Consider the following 22,378-nt stretch of genomic DNA (forward strand, 5'->3'; position numbering starts at 1 on the left):
AAAGTCCATGCCTCTAACCTCTTCATTTATTTCTCGGAAAATAGATGATTTGAAAAATACTTTTTGAAAAATAATTGCTTGTATCGCCTAAAATAATTAGACAGCAAAAATTATTTTTATTGTCGACAACAATTTATGTCTAAACATATTAATGGATGATGAAAACACTTTTTCTTTATTTATTTTTATAAGTGATATGAGCGATCATTTTAAGAAAATTTTTTTCGACTCACTCCTTTTTCGAGAAGCAAACAAAGCTTAAAAGTTAGTTATTTCTTCGTTTATAAATTGAACAAGTTTCATAAAGCAAACTCTTCTGAAAAACCTAGGAATAAAGTAATGTAATTGAAATCTCCCAATCAATAATCCAATGATTCATATAATAAAATAAAATAAGATCGGACGAATAGATTAACAATGCTTATCGAAGCATAATGGCTTGACATTTATATGAACGAATTCACGAACATGATTGATATGCATCTCTCAGTTGCATGTGCTTCATGCATCTTCATATGATTATAAATTCGAATATATTTGTACCAAAATATATCTCTCACTAAAAGATTTAGACAAGAGAGATAATTAAGCAGCGTGATCGAAAAGAGAGACTTGGGCTAAGTTTTCTAGTTGAAGTAAAAAAGGTTATATACTTTTAAGCTATGTGTGCTTGGCGGAAAACAAATGATCTAGAAAAAAAATTGTGAAAAATGATCGCTTGAAATAATCAAATCAATACAAAATTTTTTTACTATGGAGAGCAATTTATGTCTAAACAATTTCGCAGGTTATGAAATTAATTTTCATTCATCGATTTTTGTGAGCGATACAAGCGATCGTTTCTAGGAAAATTATTTCTCAAACCATTTCTTTTTCACGAAATAATTGGAGTCTTTACAACGCAGGGTTAACATATTGCACTTGTGCCAACATTGCACACAGTAGCTACTTGCTGATATTATTAAATTTGCGATATTAACAGCGATAAAATTTTCAGATACATTAATTGCACTTATAAAATCATGACGGGATGAAAAAATGGGAAATTCCAAATAAAAGAGTCTTTTGTCCATTAGAGCTGGAGCCGAAAAGTCTTTTAGACTACACTTAAATACACAACCATAATTACCAGGTATCCAAATCATCTCATAATTAAATAAGGCGATATGTTCACAATAAATGAACTTGTGTTGGTATATAACATAACAAGTCCTTTGAAAATCAGTACAAATAACCTGTCTTCATAGGAAAACTTGGCGAAAATCTCCCATCTTCATCATAAGAAAATGAATCGTGCATTTTGGATCTCTTCTCTCTTCTTAATCCTTTTCCTCATCTTCTACCGTGTCCAATCCGCAAAGGACATCATCCAGGACACCTGCAAGAAGCTTGCAGACAGCGGCCCGAGCTATAATTTCGGCTTCTGCGTGAATTCTCTTGGTTTGGACTCGGAGAGCCACAGAGCGGATCTCGAGGGACTAGGGCTGATCGGGCTCAGGCTGTTACAAGCCAACCTGACGGGCACAACCAAGCACATTAAGCATCTACTGAAGCAAAAATCGGAGAAGCGCCTACTCAAAGCTCTCTCGCTATGCTTGGATGCTTACTCGTCAAGTGAGGGCATAGACATGACCCCGACTTAAAAGGAGAAGCATTACTTAGATTAGAACATTCGGCTAAACCGTTTATTGACTAACGAAGATATATGCAACACTCAAGGATCGGAGTAGAAAGGCGTCGTTCCACCTTTGACAAAGGGTAATGCTGACATTTTTCAATTGTATATCATCGTATCTGGTATTATAGCTATTTTAAGTGGGAGAGAACAAGGGATGGGCTGAAGACTGAATTAGCTAATAAATTAATGCATGGTCATTGAATATCCATGAGTTCGCCGAGTCTTCCTTTTTCATCCAATACTCTCTCTTTAGCAAATGCCCATGAGTTCTCCAAGTCTTCCTTTTTCATCCAATACTCTCTCTTTCTTGCTAATGGAATGTCCTTCCACTCCGTCTCTCGACAAATCTTAAATACCACATATAGTCTTGGGCCTCTCTTATTTTAAAAGTTAGCTAAAAAAATGAAGCTTTTCCTCACACTTATAAACTAACCACTAGCCCCTTCCACAATCAATGTGAGATAAACTTTAACAATCTCCCCCTCACACATTGGACCCTAGGTTGGAGGTAGTGACATCTCTCCTGTGTGATTGTTAGGTTCGGACTTGTTGGTAATCTAGGCTCTAATACTAGTATTGGGTGGTCTTGAGCCTCTCGAATCCTAAAAGCTAGCTCAAAGAATATGGCTTTCCCTCATACTTATAAACCGGCCACCTGCTTCTTTCATAACTAATGTGAAATAAACCCCAATAATCTGCCTCTCACACAATGAGCCCTAGATTGAAGGCAGCGACTACCCTATCTCTCCCATGTGACTGTTGGACCTAGATTTGTTGGTAACCTAGACTCTGATACCAATATTGAGTGGTCTTAAGCCTCTCTCATCCCAAAAGCTAGTTCAAAGAATGAGACTTTTCCTCACACTTATAAACCGACCACTAGCGTCTTCCACAATTAATATTGGATAACACCAACGTAGCAAGGTACGGGGTAGATTATCCACTTTGAATCCTATGGCTTAAGTTATTTTTCAAGTAGACTTCATTTGTTTCATGAAAAATAAATGATTTTGAAAATATTCTCCTAAAAATGACCTTGTGTATTTCTTGAAATAATTAGTTAATGAAAAACATTTTCATTATCAATAACAATACATGCCTAAATATTTTCGTGAATGATGGAGATATTTTTCATTTTCTTAATTATATAAGTGATATAAACGATCACTTTCGGGAAAATATTTTTCACATAATTGATTTTTTGCAAAATAAACTGGCCATTAGTAATAAAAGAAAAAAAAATAGATAGAAAGAAGTTAAATTCCTATGTGATAATCAAAGCATAGAAGTTGCAATCCTAGGTTTGTCTGTTGTAAGTGTCAATCTCCTTCTATCTTCTAGTAAGTGGATGGCTTGGTTATATTTGATTCGACGAATATAGTCCTTCGCTTCCCACTTTAACCACTGTTACAGTTAGATACACAAATTCTGCATCTTGTTAATCTACCAGAAGCAATATAGGGTGATCGTGTTCAAGAGTCTTGAAACTGTAATTAACTAGTTAATCTTCAATTTTCAAGGCGATAATTGTACATATAACAGGAGGAAAAGCCCGGGCCTTTATGTTATTTCTTTGTTTAGAAATTGAACAAGTTCCAAAAATCGAACCCTTTCGAGAAACCCATGAATAAATTAATGTAATTTAGATCTCCCAAGCATTAAGAATGACTCATGTACTACAATAAGATCAGACGAAAAGATTAATAATGCTTACCAATCGAAGCACAATTGCATCGAATTCGAGAATATGATTGATATGTATCTCTCAATTGCATGTACATCATGCATCTTTATATGATTATCTATTCTTATATATTTATGCTGAATTATATGTCTCATTAAATGATTTACACAAGAGATAATTAAACAACTTGACCATAAAGAAAAAGAGCTGCGCTAAGTTTTCTAATTAAAGTAATCAAGCTTAGATAACTTTCAGTACAACTCATAATACACAACTGGATGACGAAGAACCAGATCATGATTTCCCAAGATGTTACACGGAACAAATAACGACATTCTAGTGATAGGATGAGTTGCACATTGATCAGAAGAATTGTTGTAATCGGTCACATTTCAAAATGAAAAAATCGACTAAATTGAGCTCACGATTTAATTTCATGTTTACTTACATGATGAGCCTCAAAGTCATTTTATATGCTTGATTAACCTATTTCGTGTTTCTTAAGATTTTGCATATATGAGCATCCTTTAGAGTAAAACATGGGGGAAAAGATTTCGTCCCTATAAGGGGCTGCTTTCGGATTGTTTGATTTCTTTACCTTTACAGTTGTAAATCTATCTTTGAAATTTCTACTACTGGCCACAAAAGAATACACAAACAAACGGGCTGGTCCGACCGGGCTTAGACCGGCCCTAACTTATCGAACCTTATGTCTCTAGGCCTGAATAGCCTGACCTAAAAGAGATGGTTCAGGCTGAACAGAATTGGACTGGGTTGAACTCCGGTCAGTCTGTGCCAAGCACAAAATTGCTCTTATTTTCTTTTTCAACTTTTTCATGACACTTTTAGTTCAAAAAACAATTTAGACATACACGAAATTACTTTAAATATTTTGAGAACCACTCCATGCTCAATGAATCTGACCTTTTATTGAATTTCAAATCTGACTTTTAGGATTGACATAGAGAAAATTATATGGCGGGCAGAGCAACTCTATAGATTTCCTTATCTGCATACCTTTCACGAGTAGATAATAAAAATCAAATTGATACGCCAATGCGCTTAAGAATTACAATGCTTCTCAACTCAAACCGGAATAATACGGAATGCCCGTGCCATTAAGCCAATCATTTCCTTGGATAAAAGACTCTACTGTGAACTGACTGGCCTCTGTAGCATTGGTAATGACTCTATAACCCGGCCATGTCACTCGGGCACTCGTGTTCGAACCCGGCCCCTGGTTCTTGTATTCTCCGTAGTACAATGTGCTCAGCGCGAATGTGCCGTTCCACTCCAACCACCCGGCGGGGTCGACCAAGTCTCCGATGTATGACAGCATGTAGACCGTCCTGGAGTACTCCTGCCACGGGCGGCCCAGGTAGGTTTGGAACGAGGATTGCACAGGGATCAGGTCCGCCGCAGCCGCAACCTTGCAGTTGAGGATCGATATCCCCGTGTTCTGGTTGGGGTCCTCCCTCCCCTGTGCCGTGAATACGTTCTTCTGGTTCTCGTTCGGCTTGCGCGCGTACAAGTTGCAATTCTGGAACACCACGGCCGCGTTCCCGAAGATGAAGTCAATCGTGCCATAGACGTCGCACTCGCGGTAGAACTGGCGGAGGGAGTGGACGTAGAGCGTGTCCTGGTAGCCGACGAAGCTGCAGTTGTAGAAGGCGGAGAGGTCGGAGCCGCTGCGGAAGGCCACGGCCTGGTGCTTGCTCGGACCCGCGTAGTTCTCGAAGGATATGCCCTTCGCTATGAATCCACTCCCGACCGCAGCTGAGGAATAGAAAAAGGAAAAAGAAACGAGGTTCAAAAGTTAAGATGATTTTGAGATGACATGCATGATTTATTTATCTCAGTTTCATAATCTAGACTCCTAAATGACATAGCAATAAGCAACCGGAAAAGGCTTGCTAGACGTGAAATCCTAGATGTGACTTTTCTTGTAATTCTGAATCGAGAAAATGATACAAATGATCCTTAAACTTTAGCTCAATATGCAATATGGTCCCTAAATTTTTAATTTATTCAATATAATTCCCAAAATTTTGTTCATTATACAATGTCGTCCATGAACTTTTAGTCTGCTCAATGTATCGCCTTGACTTTTGATACATATTTAATTTAGTCCCCAGATTATATAAAAATGTTCAATGTTATCCTTTCATTAATTCAAGTTCGGGGACAAGATTAAACACAAGCTAAACATTTGGAGATCAAATTAAACAAATCAAAAGTTCAGAGACAATATTGTACGTTAAAATAAAATTCATGAACCAAATTAAACAAATTAAAAGCCCCAGAGATAATCTATATCATTTTCCCTCTCGAATTAGATCCTCAAGCAGTGGATAAATAAATCGTTAACTACAAAAGGCAGTGAAAACTCATGGTCAGCAAATCTATAAACATGCACTTAATTTAGACTTCGAATCCCTGAATCTAGGCTCACTGCCGAGGGGCAAAAGCGTAGGATCTAGTCAGAAACCTTGTCCCTGAATTTGCACAAGCTTGTTTAATTCATAAGCTTTGTCGAGCTCGCAGGAATTTTCACAAGCTTATCTTGCCTTATCTGTTTGATTTTTGTGGAAAAAAAAAAGAAAAGAAAAGGAAAAGGATTTACCTATATCAACAATCAAAGACCCGGACCGCACCCATGTGCAATTTAAGATTCCATCAGCTTCGCTTGGACCAGTTACAGATGAGGACACCAAATCATCCGTGCAACACACTCCGCCTTGATTTCCTTATTCTATCGAGGATCCACATATAATTTTTCGGACTTATTATAATGAAATCCGTGCTTTTATTTACCCGTAAAACTAATTGGTAATTTAACTTATGGTTCATGTCTATATTTGAAAAAATCGAAACTATCCATATCACAAGAAGATTTAAGTTCTTAAAAATCCGAACACCGAATGATGCATGTACGAAACAAAATATGAACGTTGGTGATGTCCCATGCTTGTATCCCGTTAAGTTTCCTCTGGCCAGAGACGGACAAAAACATGGCCCGGGACAACATTGTTCAATCACGGTCTCGGACTCTCCTTGTCGAGTTGTTGTCAAACATGGAGAGATGAGTGAGACCCCTCCTTGCCCAACGAGCACAACATGTGCAAACATGAAAATAGAAGTCAATTTTGGGTTCTTTCTTATTAGGCCGCTACTACGTGATTTAAAAACGGAGATTCCATATCTTTGTTGGTATTGATGCTTACTTGCTTCGCATTATATGCTCCAAGTGAGCATTTCCATAATTCTTCAAATCTTCTTACCCGACACCCTGACCCCAAAAACGCCGGTGGACTCGGCCACCCCCACATCGATCCCCGTGCCACCGATGCTAATCAGCTCTTTGATAATTATCACTTTGTAATTACATTTTTTTTTGTCTATGACCAAATTCTCATTATATGTTTCTTTGACTGCAATTTATTCCAATATGATGTTAGAAAAGCCCAATTCAACCTCTTGCATAACATACTAAATGCCAAGTTTTTTTTTTTTTACCGGAGGTTCGTAATTTACTTCACCTAAGCGCAAACAAACTGTACCAATGTCCTTAGCCCGCGAGAGAACTTAAGATACTCACGTGAACATGTGCTGCCCTACAGGCCTACCAAAACGAGGCAGTAATAAGACAAAGTTGAGCCCCGTGATTGGACCCCGCCGACACGGGCACCACTGGTCACGGCTGTACTTCTAATCTAAGATAGGAAAAATGAAGTTTGGCCCATTATGCATTATAATTCATCAACTTTTTATTTTTTTTTAATGTGATTCCAATATATAATGTGGTCCATAAACTTTTAAATTATTCAATGTGATCACTTGATTTTTTATATATGTTCAATTCAATCCTTAAATTATACGAAAATGTTCAATATTATCACTGAACTTGAATCAGTGGAAAAACAACATTTAACATTTTCATTTTGCACGTGATCTTTATGTCCTGTGCTCAAGAGATTCAGAGCAAGGGTGAACCAAGTGAAGATTCATTCGACGATTTCGAAAGGGAAAATCTCTCTTGTATGCATGAAGGGGGACGTCGAAATTGAACTCACCAACGGTGGCAGATCGGAAAGTGGTCCAGCCGTCGACGACGTTCCGGTTGCCCTTGATCCACGTCTGTCCGATGCCGTCCCCCAAGAACATGATCATCGGTTTCTTACTATCCACCTCCACGTTCTCGAAGTAGGCCCCTGCTTTTATGTATATCACAAACCTGACAGTGTTTTCCAATCAAAACCCACAAAGGAACTTCATTTAACTAATTGATAACAGCTAATGGAGAATTATAATATGTTCCTTCATACTTCCTAATCAGATAATAGAAAACAGTTAATAGGGTAATGCTAAATTTCCATAATTGGCATCCTAAACGATAGGTCAGGTAAAGTATTTAGATAAGTAAGGGAACGTTCGATGACCTAAGGTATAGTATGCCGGATTAATTTACTTGTGCTATTTTGTAGATCTTGGTACGTCCTATTGCTGTACGAAAGAAACAATTGAGCTACTGCATTGACTCCATAGTGTCAGCAGAAGCCCAACCTGGTGGTGCTGGCATTGGGAGCGGCCGCCACCGCCGCGCTGACGGTGGTGAAGTTTCCCGTCCCATCCTGCGCCACAGTGACATTGTAGTTTGTCGCGCTCACCGAAGCCTGCAGCAACCTCCTATCCATGGGCGACAGCCATGCCGGAAACCCGTCCCTCATCCTGCTGTACTCGGGAAAGGCCTCCTCCGCCAGCGAGCCGGACGGCCTTCCCTTCACGCCGGGCAGCTTCTTGAGCAGAGCCAGCGAGTTGCTGGCGTGGCGGGATATTTTGACGAGGCTCCTCTCGATGGCGCCCCGCACGTTCTGCTTGCTGTACGCGAAGCCGTCGAGGCACGTGTATTGGTTCGTCATGGCGCCGCTCAGGAGAGTCTGGAGGTCGTGGAAGTGGGCCGCCGGGGCGGTGGAGCCGTTCTTGCTGGAGAGGTCGGAGATGGCCTTCCTGAGCTGGTCGATGGTGTCGGCCAGGAGCTCGAGGCAGTCGTCAAGGGCGCAGCGCTCGAGGGGGCCGAGCTTGGTGGCGAGGCGCCGCTCGAGGCTGGAGCAGTTGGAGGAGACGGACTGGGCCTGGTCGGCGGTGAGGTTGACGATGGAGGAGATGACCTCCGGGATGGATTTGGAGGCGAGGTCGGGGAAGGAGGCGAGGGTGGAGACGCAGAGGTCCGGGTAGAGAGTGCCTTGGCAGGTGGAGTGAGCGGCTTGGAGGTGGCGGCGGACGTGGAAATGCGGGGTAGTCTGTGGGCTCCTGCTGGTGGCGGCGGCGGCGGTGGTGAGGAGATTGAGGGGGAGGAAGAGGGGGAGGAAGAGGAGGAGGAGGGAAGCGGGTAGCAGAGTTGGGAGGAGGCGTGTCCGGAGACCGTCCATGGTTGGGACTGTTAATGGTTTGAAAATGGCGACGAAAGAGGAAACGGCTTTATAAATGGAGGAGATTCGATAGTCAAGACCCGTCTCGCTTCCTGAGCCGAAAGGCTCATGCGCATTGGTAAAATTCAAAGGCAGTAAGTGAAGTCCACGAGAATTTACGGCAGTGCAGTGTTTCTTGTCTTCTTATTGGGAAGACCAATCCAGCAATGTATCTTGATGAATCTGTTGTTTTTGGCATGCCAGTAGTCACTAGTAATTTTCTCACAGGACGCTAGCCGACCATGCCACCGACAGGTCAGTAACACTTTTTCCACCCTTTTCCACTCTTTTTCGGCCGTCGTCTTCCTTCTCCCCTATCTCTTTTTGGACTGTTGTGTTTCGACGGGGTCTTTATTGAATACGACCTCGGCTCGTTCCGTCTCATTTTGGTCATGAATTCACGATGGTCCCATGCAGCATCAATGCTCCGGTGTTTGCGCGTGTGGAATCGTGCCATGTCTCTGGACCGTGACGGAGGTACGAAGACGGGCTGCCGATTCCCGATCGTGGGTCGCGACCGCCTGGTTGCGGACATTGCCGATGTTGCAAGGTTTCACTTAGGATATTCTACGGACCTTGTCCACAGGACACGTGTAGTGATGACAACAGCCCAATGAATGAGGCTAGGGGCGTTCTTTGTTGTGGGTTGATGGATCCGTCGTCGTCCAAGGGTCCTTCCAACCGGCGTTGGAAAAGGCCCTGTATCGTCGTTATGGAGGTCGAGCAAAGGCCCGTTCCCTCCAGATTGAACGCTCGAGAAGTATCGATGCACGAACAGGACATGTTGCGATTTGAACCGTGCTCGCCACATTGGTAAAAGCTCTTCTTCAATATTCAAAGTGCTAGACGATAAAACATATTTATCGGGGTCGCCCCCAATTTGAAATGGGTGTCATAAAATGCATGGACAAAGAAATCAATCGTTAGCCAACGTTTCGAGGCTTCCAAATCTTATCCCAATTTCTTACTACCTCAATATCTTGCTTTCGTTGATGAGCATCGTTCTACCCCGTTTTGCTCGATTCTTGAGCATCCCTTGGACAATCGCTCTACTCTCATCCGTCCTCATATCGTTTGCGACTTCGACCATGTTGGCCCAGGTGTTTTGCCATCACTTCGTCGCACCTCCTACAATCTCTCCCAAACTCCCGTCATAAGACCAATCCAGGTGTTTTCACCTTTATAGCTTATATACTCATAGATATTTGAGTCATGAAAATTCGATCCACTTGTCCCAACCGATCCATAAAAATCTCTCAAATTCAAAATTCAACCACGCAACAAAATTTATACAACTCTCTTAGGCTCTGTTCGTGTCCCCGAAAGTGAGATGTTTTTGGAAAATATTTTTCAAAATATGACAATATTTTATGGTAAGCTGAAAATAAACTGGACAATATTTTCTTCCAAAATTGAATTTGATTTTCTTCTGTACACTCCTTTTAATTATTTTTATTTTATTTACTCTTATTTTTTATATATTTTTTTCCTTTTCCCTTCTTCTTCGGCTAGTCGATGGCCACGGTAACTCAATCGAGGCAAGCCTCACCGGCATGTGGCCGAAGAAGAAGGGAACAAATAAAATAGAAAAAAGAAAAGAAAAGAGGAAAAATAAAAGAAAAGAGGAAAAATAAAATCAAAACAAAAATAAAATAATTTTTTTTGGAAAAATAAATAAAATGAAACAAGAAAAAGAAAATATAAAATTATTAAAAAGAAATTGAATGTGAATGAGGAGCAAACAAAGATGAGTGAAAATGTTTTCCCCTTCTCAAAAAGAGGAAATCATTTTCTTCACTTTTGAAAGTTTTTTTTTTCGTAGGTGGAAAAGAGTTTCCTTGATCTATTTATTTTTTGTGAACTGAACATCGAAAAATTCGAAAAATATTTTTCTGGAAGTTATTTCTCATAGAACGAACGGAGTTGATCTTGCACGTTATTTGTACAAACATCTCCAACACGACGATCATCATGTCTATGATATGCATCACGCCTCTAGAGCAAACAAAAATGCAGTAGTCATCACGATCGCCCTAGCCCCCACAACTATCGTAGCCATTGTTGCGATTCTGCAAGCTTTTTCATATGTAATTCGGCCTCTCCGGGCAAGAGTTGTCTTCGCCCGGGAAAATTCGGACTCGATATTCCACACCGTTGGAGCAAGTGTTGGCTGGGTTCACTCCTATGTGGAGGAAGCCCAATGAAGTGTAAGCCCATAGGCCTAAGCCCGTATGATGATACATATGGAGAAATAGGGTTTCTCACTATCTTATATATCGTAGCCACAAAAAAAATTCTCTTTTATAAGATATAGAAGCAAGAAAGAAAGAGAGAATAAAATCTGGAAGAGAGTGCCATCCGATTTTCATCAAGCTTACATCAGAGGTCGATTTGTGGTCCGATTGCTCGCGACACATTGCTCTCGAATATAATCTGTTTGATTTTTAGGATCTTCTTTTATTAGGTTTTTCGTGGATAGAAATAAACTTGCGTTTTGGTGAGATTTATCATTGATCTCTCGCGAATTCACGTGTATTACCTAGAATGGTGTTTTTGATGTATTTGCTGCTATATACCTCTAGTATTAACTAGAGGAGAACATTGTCTACCCAATTCGTTGATAGCGAAGTCTTTGGGTGGACTCCGGTCCCGTGATTTTTTATCTCCTTATATAGGAGAGATTTTCCACGTAAAAATTCCCTTGTGTTCGTGGGTGTTTAGTGTTTTTATATTCTGTCAGATATATAGCTTTATTATATCGTTTTCTATTAGGGTTGCACAAGAGAGGAGATTTCTTTATTCCGCTGCACTAATTCGGTATTATTCTGATTGTCGTTGATCTCCTAATAGCAAGTTTACAAAACGGTTGGCCACGAGGATAACCCCACCCCCCGCGGCCCTACTTTGTTTCCTCAATCTAGTTCTCTCTTTGAGCCAAGATTGTCGCTGATCTCCTAATAGCAAGTTTACAGAACGGTTGGCCATGAGGATAACGACACAAACCCCCCCTCCCCCCCGGTCGGCGCTACTTCGTTTCCCCAATCTAGTTCTCTCTGAGCCAAGATCTTCAAACCGAGATGACATAATGTTCGGGCTTTTGTCGCTCCATAACGCGTTTGACATACACTACTACCAAAGAGCCTCCTTCACCTCCCAATCTTGGTTGGCGAGATGGTTGTCCCAAAGCCGTAGACGTCGAGCTCCGTAAGAACAAGGATAACACGAACAGTTATTAGCAACACGAGTTTCACTCGCAAAACACGCATCTTGGCGCACCAGGCGCAAATTAGAGAATTACTCTCCATTTTATCAAGGGATAATGATACAAAGGGTTTTCTGAATTTTGGCCCGATATGCAATGTAGTCCTTGAACTTTTAATTTATTCAAAATGGTTCATGAATTTTAGCCTAATATTCAATGTGGTCCCTAAACTTTTGATTTGTTTAATATGGTCCGTAGACTTTTTGTACATATTCGATGTAGTCACCGACCTATACGAAGATGTTTAATGCAATCCTTCCACTAGGTATAATTTAGGGACTACATTATATAAATTAAATATTCATGGATCACATTACACATTGGGGTAAACTTTAGGACCACATTCAACTAATTAAAAGTTCATGGACAACATTGCACATTGGACCAAAGTTCATGGACCATTTATGTCATTTTCCCTTTCATCAATTTATAAATGTTACCCGACTAAGAAAAAGAGTGCCGCCCATAGAAATAACCCAAAAACCCTAAAGAATATCTCACAAAAAATAGTTAGACAACTGTTCGGAAAAGTAACTAAATCTCTTAAATATTCTCTAGATCCCGGAATCTAATTAGATAACTATGATCCCTAAGACATTAATCTCTACTTCTAATAACCTTAAAACGATGAACTTAGATCAAATCATAATTTTTAAGCTTATTGCATTCCACGTCAGATTTTTCCATGAATCTTTCATTAAATCCATTGACATCAATTTCGATCAAATTTGGCTAATACGATGCCGGAGTATGAATTAGAAAAAGATGTTCAAAGGTCTCACATGGATGACTTGGAGGTTGGACGTAGTAACCTATTTCTAGAAGATCGGTGGTTGGTAGCTTCTGGGTCTATGCATACTCTTGAGATTGAATCGAAAGATGTTCAAAGTTTTCAGCCAGAGAAGAGTCAATTTCTGAAATGCCTTTGATTGTGAAACTTTTACACTATATTCTGCGGTAAATTTCTGAAATTTCTCGAATAGACACAGACGGAAACAAAAGAAGAGGCTAAAGGAATGAATTTAGAAAAGTTATTTGTGAACCACAACTTGTAATTGAGCATTCTTTTCGGTTTCCTCGTCCAGTTTTTACAACTTGTAATTGAGCATTGTAGGAATCTTGCCATGAAAGAGCATGTGCATTGTGGATAGGGTTTCGTTATAATAACTTGAAGCGGATCTCTATATTTGCTTCTGATGGAAATTAGCCTAACCATACCTTGGTACAATGACTTGAAACTCATCTCTACACTCGCTTCTAATAGAAATTAGCCTCCTCATCCTGCACATGTTTATCATATAGTGGCAGCATTTCAAAACCTTGCTGCCCAGAGAATTTGCACCAACCGTTGTGGTTGTAGTTCGCATTGACAGTAGCTGCTACTATTTTTTTGTCTTTTGTTCTACATAAATTCCTACAAGGGGATCCTGTGCGGAGAACCAATTAAAATGTTGAACGCTCATTCTGATAATCAGGAAATGGAGAAGTCTTCAGGGTGCGATTACGAAGCGTTTTTGAGCTTTAGAGGACCTAATACCTGTAGCGACATTACTAATCACCTCCACAACAGCATGATTGATGCTCGAATTCGGGCATATAAAGACGACGAAGAACTTCGCATTAGGGAAGAGATCGACAGCCAGCTTCTCCAAGCGATTGAGCAGTCAAACATCTCAATTCCAATCTTTTCTAAAGGATATGCCGATAGTCCATGGTGCCTTAAGGAGTTGGTCAAGATGGTGGAGAGCAATAATACAAGGAAACATAAGATCATGCCCATATTCTACGATGTTGCACCATCTGAGGTAAAATACCAGACTGAGCACTACTGCACTGCCATTGCTTCTCATGAAACAAGAAGCGGTTCGATGCTGAGACTATCAACAAGTGGAAGGCTGCCCTCAATGATGTTGGAGCACTAAAGGGATGGAACCTCCACAACAATCCAAACAGGTATTTAAATATTTCTTGCGCGATCTAGTTGTTCGAAAATCCATTGTTTTGTTTAGTTAAACCTAAGGTGTTGATGCTTTTTCCTCCAATACTATCAGAGGCAAAGGTGAATTTGTGAAAGAAGTTGTCAATAACGTTTTGACTGAGTTCAAAAGCGTATACTTGGAAGTATCTGATTGCTTGGTCGAAGTAGACAATTTTGTGGATGAAATCATGAGTATGATAGGTTCCCACAACCATGAAACAAAGATCATTGGAATTCTTGGCATTGGTGGTGTGGGAAAGACAACTCTTGCCAAGATAGCGTATAATAAACTTTCTAATGATTTTGCTGATTGTTGCTTCCTTTCCAACATCCAAGAAACAAAGATGACGCGCTTGCAGAATCAACTCATATCTGACATCCTTAAAAATAAATGGACCCGTATTGATAATATAATGGAGGGGACAAAGGTGGTCAAGGAAAGGTTCTACTCTAAAAGAGTGCTTCTTCTACTTGATGATGTTGACAAAGCAACTTAACTTGATGCGCTCATGCAGAAGCGTGATTGGTTTGGGAAAGGAAGTAAAGGAAGTAAGATTATTATTACGATCAAAAGCTAGGGGATTCTCGATAGGCCTATACTTGTTGATGGGACTTATGAACTTACTGGCATGGATTTTGATCATTCTCTTCAACTTTTTAGCAAACATGCGTTTAGAAGAGGTTATCCCTTAGAGCAATACATCTCTCACTCTAAAAGAGCACTAAATATATGCGGTGGTCTTCCTTTAGCTCTCGAGGTAATAGGTTCTCTTTTATCGGAAAAAAGCATTGAAAATTGGGATACCATATTAAAGGAGTGAGAAGAATTACCTCAAGAGGATGCCCAAAGGAAGCTGATGATCAGCATTGAATCATTAAATGAAGACCAAAGAAAAATATTTCTTGACGTCGCTTATTTCTTCAAAGGGTTCGATAAAAGAATTGTGATTCACATGTGGGAAAGCTGTAGATTTCTTCCTGTACAATCGTTTCAAATCCTCCAGCAAAGATCCTGGATAAAGATCAGAGTAGATAACCAACTGTGGATGCACGATTGGTTAAGGGATATTGGAAGAAATTCCATACAACAAGGAAGCGGGAGGAAACCAGAGAAGCAACAATGGGTGTGGACTCAAGCACAAGCATTGGAGATTCTGGAGAAAATTCAGGTAAATTGTACAATTTCATTCCTTTTTAAGGGGATTGGTCACCAGCATATTCATGTAGGTTTTCGATTCTATCAAAGTTGATTCATGTCCCGTGCACTTACATATGTGGTTTTCCAATCTTTTTCAATGTTAGAACAAAAGATATGATTGCTTTCTCCTTGAAGGATATCAACGCAGAAAATCAGGGCTTTTTCTAAATTTTTTTTTTCATGTTTTTATTTTGGCAGATGGGAGGCGTTGTTCATGGAATTGGATGTATTGAAGCAATATGTCTTAAGCTTGAGAAGCTATCTCAATACTCCTTGATAAAAGAATGCCTACCAAGTCTTTTAAATGTGAGGTTCCTCCAAGTGGATAGCGAAGACTTCAATGGGAACACATACTCCATCCCTACTCCCGTGGGTTGTTTTCTGTACTACCATTGGTCAAATCTCCATGAAACCACATTTGGCCCATTTATCCTTCCAGAGTTGAGATGGCTTTCATGGCATTACTTGCCTACGGCTTTCAAATTGACTCATTTTTCCCTGAGGAAGCTGGTAATCCTTGATTTCTCAAGGAGTAGAATCACAGAAAAATGGGATGGATGGAGCCACATCAAGGTACGGTTTTCGCAGATAAAATCTATGTGAGTTCTTTTGTTGTAGGTTATCTTAATTTAACCAGAAGAGCAATATGTTGTCTTCTTTTCAGTTGGCTAACGATTTGAAGGTCCTAAACCTCACTGAATGCGAAAAATTGCGAAAAACTCCGGACTTGTCCCCTCATGTCAATTTAGAGCGGCTGATTCTCGAAGGATGTAAGAGTTTGGTTCACATTGATCCATCCATCGGTCACCTTAAAAGGTTGGTCTTCTTAAGTTTGAAGGATTGTTTTTGTCTCTGCAAGTTACCTGACGAGATGGGCGAACTGGAATCATTAAGGGAACTTCTTTTGGACTCTACATCTATAAAAGAGATCCCTGAATGGAGAAAGATGAAGAAACTGGAAATTCTCAGCTTGTTTTCATGTCTATCATTGGAAAAATTCAGTTTCGTTGGTTGCACAGCATCAGCAGCGGAGCCTAAGTCGATCGAAAATCTCAATTCACTGATTGAGTTGTATATATTGGAAACGAGGAAAATTGAGAAGTTACCTGAATCCATTGGGAGCATGAAGAATTTGAAAGTTCTAAAGTTAAAGTACTGCCTTATAAGAAAACTACCTAGCGCCATTGGAATGATGGAGAAGCTCGAACAGCTAGAGGCGGGGGATGTTGTTCTTGAAGAAATTCCCGATCATATTGGGAAGTTACAATTTTTGAGAATCTTGAAATTGCAACCCACAAGAATTTCGGCATTGCCTCAGCTTCCAGAAAGTCTCATCACTCTAAGTTTTCATTCGTACTCAATGAAGATGTTGCCAGACCTCTCGAACCTATTGAGTTTGAGAACATTGAGTTTGCACTTGGATCGGCAGCCCAAAGATCCTCCTAAACTTGAAGAAGCTCCAAGTGGTTGGTGGATTGGAAGATTACGCATGCTCGAGGAATTGGACTTGGCTAGTCTTGATATCACCTCCCTATCGTCCGATATCGTTTTCCTTTCTCAGCTGAAGCGACTCAAGCTCGGCTGCGATAATTTGCAATGCCTACCTAGACTTCCGCCAAATTTGTCATCTTTATTGATCCAGCGGAGTTCAAGTTTGAAGACAACGGGGGATCTTTCATATTTGAAATCGCTATCGGATTTGACAATTAGGAGGTGTGACCAGCTAACGGAGATTCAAGGCCTTGAAGGTTTGGAGAATTTGATATCATTGGAGCTCGATGAGCTTCCATCATCGGCGGAGTTGCCTGATTTGACTAACTTGAAGAAGCTCAAGAAAATTCATCTAAAGTACTATAGAAAGCTGCCTGAGATTCGAGGCATTCCGAAATCGCTGGAGATGCTTGAAATTGGGGACTGTTCAAAACTGCAAATGTTGCCTGATCTGTCTAACTTGAAGAAGCTCAAGACAATTCATCTATGGGACTGTGATGAGCTGTTTGAGCTTCGAGGCGTTCCGGAATCATTGCAGATACTTGAAATTGTGGGCTGTTTTAAACTACAAGAGTTGCCTGATTGTCACGTTACAAGAATCTGAAACTTCGAACTTATTTGATGTGATTACAATTTACAAACACACTTTCTTTTTGTAATGTTCACTTTTTCTTTTGACTGTTTTGAATTATATATGTACTAAGGCCCTCAATAAGTGCCGTCTCTCCGACTTTCTAACGTGATTTTGGGGCTAAAATTGAGAATTCGAGGATGCAATGCTAGTCGAAAGCTGGAAAGCACAAAAACAGGGTATAGACGAGGAGGGACAATGTCTCCGTCGTCCCTTCCCAGGCCGTGCTTGTTCTCTCCTGCTTACTTTCCCAAGCAGAGATGTTTTTGCACTCTCTTCGTTTCGTAAAAAATGAATTATTTGAAATGTATTTTCTTAAGAATCGCTCACATCACATAAAAAAAAAATGAATGAACGAAAAATATTTTCATAATAGACATGAATGTTTGTTGATTATTCATTTTTCACGAAACCTTAATAAGGTCTCATTCTTCTCTACGCTCTCTTCAATTCCTTTTCATTTCCAGTAACGCTCTCTCTTGAAGTCTGTAACGATCGTTTCAGCTCTTGGTTGATCAAGAGTATTTGTCATCTTTGAATGGATATACAAGTTCATGTGCCTCTTCTACACGGTGTTGATTCTGGAAGATTGATTCGTTTTGATGATAGCATATTGATAGCGTATCGCGATTGATGGGCAGTCATGGTTTTCCTTTGATTGATCAATTACTAATAACGATTCTGAAAATTTCGAAATAAAGCTTTGGTTACCGAGAGTTTCTGCTTCTTTTCCCTTTCAAATTTTAAGCACTCAGGTGTCTTAAAAAACACGAAAAGGACATTGCAAATTCAGTTCATAGCCCTTTGTAAACAAATCCTCATATGTGGTCTTACTTACGTTGTGTTTTCCGATTTCGTCCTCTAACGTTTGTCTTTTCGTCTAATTCAGTAAGGTTCAACTTAAACAATTCAATCCTTCCAACACCTCGTGTTGGTTCCTACGCTGATCAGATTTTGACTGATCTTTTTTTTGTTTTTCCTTTGAATAGGCAGCTAATCTGCTGTTTGAATCTGAGCATGTGGAGTACATGATGTTTGGTAACAAAATTTTCCTGTGAATTTTGGAAATATCTGTTTTTTCGATTGTAAAATGTAAATTACGTACCTAAGTCTATCTGTGAAAAAATTTCCTCTGAATAAATTACGTTACCTAACTGTGAAAAATAAAAATATAACTATTATCCTAAGTGTGATGTTGTCCTAAGTCTATCATGTAAAAATGGTAAATTTGTATTTTGTTTTTCTCTCAAATTGTGCATAAGAGGAAATTAAATCAACAATAAATGACTCAAATATGCAATTTATCCTAAAAGCACATGCAATGCTAAATATATTTCTAAGTGAATGGACATGCAATCTAAGATGACTAACCTGAAAAATAGGGTTTTTTTTGGACTCGATTTTCATGACATGAAAAGGAGACGTGTAAATTGATATGCAACATAGACGTCCTAACCGAGCGCCAAGATCGGAAAAGTATCATAAAATGCATAAACCTACTGTGTTGGTTGGTATTAATTCAATCCTAAATCTTTCAATTTGATCAATTTAGTCCTAAATATTTTAACATTAGTACCAATTATGTCCATTCGGCTAATTTAGATCGAAAATCGATGACGTGGATGCCGGCCACCCTATGTGGCATGGTTGGCGTTGATGTGGACTTTTTTTATATATATTTTCTATTATGTATAGTTTTTTTTTTTCCCTTCTTTTTTTCTTTCACTTTTCTTTGTACAAGCGTCCACAGAAGTGAGAAGAAAAGGGGGAAATTAATCCAATTAAAAGGTTTAAGAGTAATTATTACCAATGCAATATTTTTAAGACTTTTTTAGTACTTTTCCTGCATGAAGACAGTTATTCACGGAGATGTAAAACAAATTATAAAAACTAAACAGGTAAAGAAGGAATTTTTTAAGTGGTAAATTATACTATTAGCTCATGAAGTGGAGTTAGCTAAGTGCAATATAAACGCAAAAGATCCTAGAAGATATTCGCGGCATGAATTATTTTTCAGTTGAAACCAAATATGATGGATGTCTATGACCTAACTAAAAGAACAAACCAGGCGGGCCTTTGCCTTCCCTTCCCTTTCTCTTTCTGTCTCGCTGGGATTGGCCACCGCTCCACAGTCTCTGCCATTTTCTATTGGTAACCGCCGCTTCTGACTTCCTGGCAAAGATTTCACATTTTAGTCTCCAGTTTTTGCAAATTCCATCATCTTCAACCTTCGCTCTCGAATTTTCCCTCGTTCTAAATTCCAAATTTTCAACAAGTTCACACTTCATTAGACTCCGCTGGCACTGACTGTCGAACTCCCAGTTCCTTCAACTACCATCGTGAGACATGCATTGCCCCTCTTCGTTTGTTGGACAACGTAGAAGATGGCTCAAGCATGATTATCTTTTGTCCTCATTTCTAGGACTGTCAAATGTCTGGGTCGGGTCAAAAATGGTCTAGCTCAAGTCGACTCATTTAACCCGTATTGACTCATTTTATACGCAATGCAAATACAATGACACATACCCGACTCGACTAATATTACTAAAAAAACATAGATACTTTTAGGCTATGCGTGTAGCGCGTCAAAGATAAAATTTTAGTAGTTTTATAAGGTTCCAAATAAGTGTGCTACTTTTCCTTATTGCAAAATTTTTGAGTTTTACAATGAAGTATGGGATATATCTTAAAATCGATAAGTCAATAAACACTGACATGTATAACCATATATTAATTTTCTTGCCCATATATTAATTTTCATGATTTATTTACAGCATGAAAGACCATAATTTTTTTCACTAAAAAGGAAGATCATAAGTAGATGATAACACTAACCCCAGCCCGAATCTGAAGATAAGTGAAGACGGATTGCAGGTGAATAGGGCTTTAGACCCATTAAGAACACACGTTTTATTGGATTTTATTACTCAAACTCATATTACCAATTTAGCAAAATTTAGCTAACCCATAGATGAGACAATTCATCATATATGGGTCAAGAAATGGGTCTTCAATGCAAATGCTTCGTGTCACGCTCCGATCCTCGAGGATGCGGCATCCTTGTCTACTCGTCCCTCGGGTTAAAGGATAGCGTCCCAGGCACGCTACCAACCTTTGAGATTAATTACGCATGCGGAAATGTATAATATTCTCGGATAATAATATAAAATAGGGATAGGCAAGTAGGAAAAACGCATCAATTCAAAAACATGATTTCATTTACGTACACGTCATAGGCCAACTTAGATGACATGCTAATCGGCCCCATACTTCCGGGCAGGGTAGGATCAACTTTGTATCTACTTCAAATAAGGCTACGTCGCCCTCGTTCTCATCGGCTTCTCAAAGAACTACTAGCTTCATTAGTTAGAGCCTGAAAGTGGTAATCACGACGGGTGAGAAATAAATCTCGGTGAGTCAACGCCTAAGCCGGTCTAGGGCATTGATTCGCTCGGAACCCTTACTAAGTAGTAATAGAATCATAGTATAAATTTTTCAGTCACATGCAAGCTTATCTACCGGAAGCCATGCATAATATAATGTAAAACATGATGTGACATTCATATCAACCAATTCACGGGCAAGACATCACATCAACTCGTCCCGAACGTCTTATCAATCAATCGCATACCTCAATGCAGATATCTCAATCTCATGCAACTCATCCACTATATTACCACACAAAATGCAATGATAACTCAAACAAGTGCGAATATGTACTTCCGTCGTTCTACTCAATCCGTCCGATACCGGATTTCATAGTCAAGATGCTCACACACTTGCCCATGAACGAGTCACAATTGCATGTAGCCTAATTATTAACGGCCATTTGGCCTTGCACACTAGGCGGTTGGTGCATAGCACACTAGACAGTTGGTACTCTTCCGGCACGACCGGACATCGTCCCTTACTTCCGGCAACGACATTTGATAGTCCGTGTGATTCCGATCGACGCGGCACGGAACTACCAGGAATCCCTATAAGGGATTCGGTCCGTCAAATGCTGCGACCGGCATTCGCTCAATCCGCCGACACAAAAAGGCGTGCATCTAACAAGTCGTGGGATTCCGATCGACACGGCACGACATTGTGAGGAAAGATCCATTATGTGACCATTCAAACACAATCCGCAATCCATCGGTTCATAATTTCATTTTTAGCCATATGTTCACACGATATGTTCGTGACTCGGCCTAATGCCATTTCCTTGCCAATACATGCAATTGATGCTAGATGTGGTCATACGAATGCACAGAATTATCCACTCAACTCTGCATACACAACGAGATGATTAACCCCCAAATCGAATATCCAATCAATCAATAAATAATCAATCAATTCAATCGGACAATCGATATAAATGATCGATTCAAGCAAGGCCAAGCATATCACCACGAGAATTCAATCCAATCTCACTTATTTAGGCTCGATTCGTACGTTAATTCATTATTAATCAATCCAATACGTCAATCGTACGTATGCTCGTCTCTAACCTATTGCTCGCTCGCGATCAAGGAATAATAATCATTCCATTAATCAATTAATTTCAATTAGCCACGTAATCCTATCTAACCGGACTAACTTAATCAATTAGGGCCATTGAACCTAAATCAAGTTTCTAACCTAAATTGGCCCTAATCGAACTACCTAAACACATAATAATCTAAATAAGCTAATTCAAATGTAATTAATGACCTAATCAAGGATTAAAGGTCGAATCACAGTCAAATATTCGAGGCGAGTGCGACGGTGATCCTTGGAAATTCCTCGAGCACAACCGTCGGACGCGACTAGGACACTTGGGCTCACATGCTAAATTTCTTGGACAATTTGGTCCCAAAAACCTCGGCCACTTGGGCTCTGGTCCTCGGCACGAGCCCAGGCACACGGGACACAATGTCTCGGCCACTTGGCCCACAAACTCAGCATGCAACCCAGGAATAGTGGCTCACAAGCTCAGCCATAAGCCCGGCACACTTAGCACACGG

General features: G+C 39.9%; 3 protein-coding genes across 3 annotated transcripts; 2 read left to right on the plus strand and 1 right to left on the minus strand.

Moving 5' to 3' along the window:
* The first annotated feature begins 1,286 nt into the window (after positions 1-1,286).
* On the plus strand, positions 1,287-1,643 carry LOC115732644 (putative invertase inhibitor). Its single transcript, XM_030663330.1, has one exon. It carries the CDS (start codon positions 1,287-1,289, stop codon positions 1,641-1,643), a length of 357 nt encoding a protein of 118 aa, XP_030519190.1.
* A 2,644-nt stretch (positions 1,644-4,287) lies between these two features.
* On the minus strand, positions 4,288-8,883 carry LOC115754036 (pectinesterase-like). The gene is made up of 3 exons (XM_030692941.2): positions 7,926-8,883; positions 7,436-7,596; positions 4,288-5,138 (listed from the first exon to the last, which is right to left on the minus strand). The coding sequence occupies exons 1-3, from the start codon at positions 8,789-8,791 to the stop codon at positions 4,444-4,446; spliced, it is 1,722 nt and encodes a 573-aa protein (XP_030548801.1). The 5' UTR covers positions 8,792-8,883; the 3' UTR covers positions 4,288-4,443.
* Positions 8,884-13,570: 4,687 nt separating this feature from the next.
* Positions 13,571-17,363, plus strand: LOC125314151 (disease resistance protein RPV1-like). Its single transcript, XM_048275633.1, has 7 exons — positions 13,571-13,897; positions 13,951-14,045; positions 14,144-14,512; positions 14,732-14,828; positions 15,075-15,239; positions 15,467-15,841; positions 15,933-17,363. The coding sequence occupies exons 1-7, from the start codon at positions 13,571-13,573 to the stop codon at positions 17,361-17,363; spliced, it is 2,859 nt and encodes a 952-aa protein (XP_048131590.1).
* Positions 17,364-22,378: the final 5,015 nt, after the last annotated feature.

The sequence above is a fragment of the Rhodamnia argentea genome, chromosome 3, assembly GCF_020921035.1.
Source record: "Rhodamnia argentea isolate NSW1041297 chromosome 3, ASM2092103v1, whole genome shotgun sequence".
Lineage (NCBI taxonomy): Eukaryota > Viridiplantae > Streptophyta > Magnoliopsida > Myrtales > Myrtaceae > Rhodamnia > Rhodamnia argentea.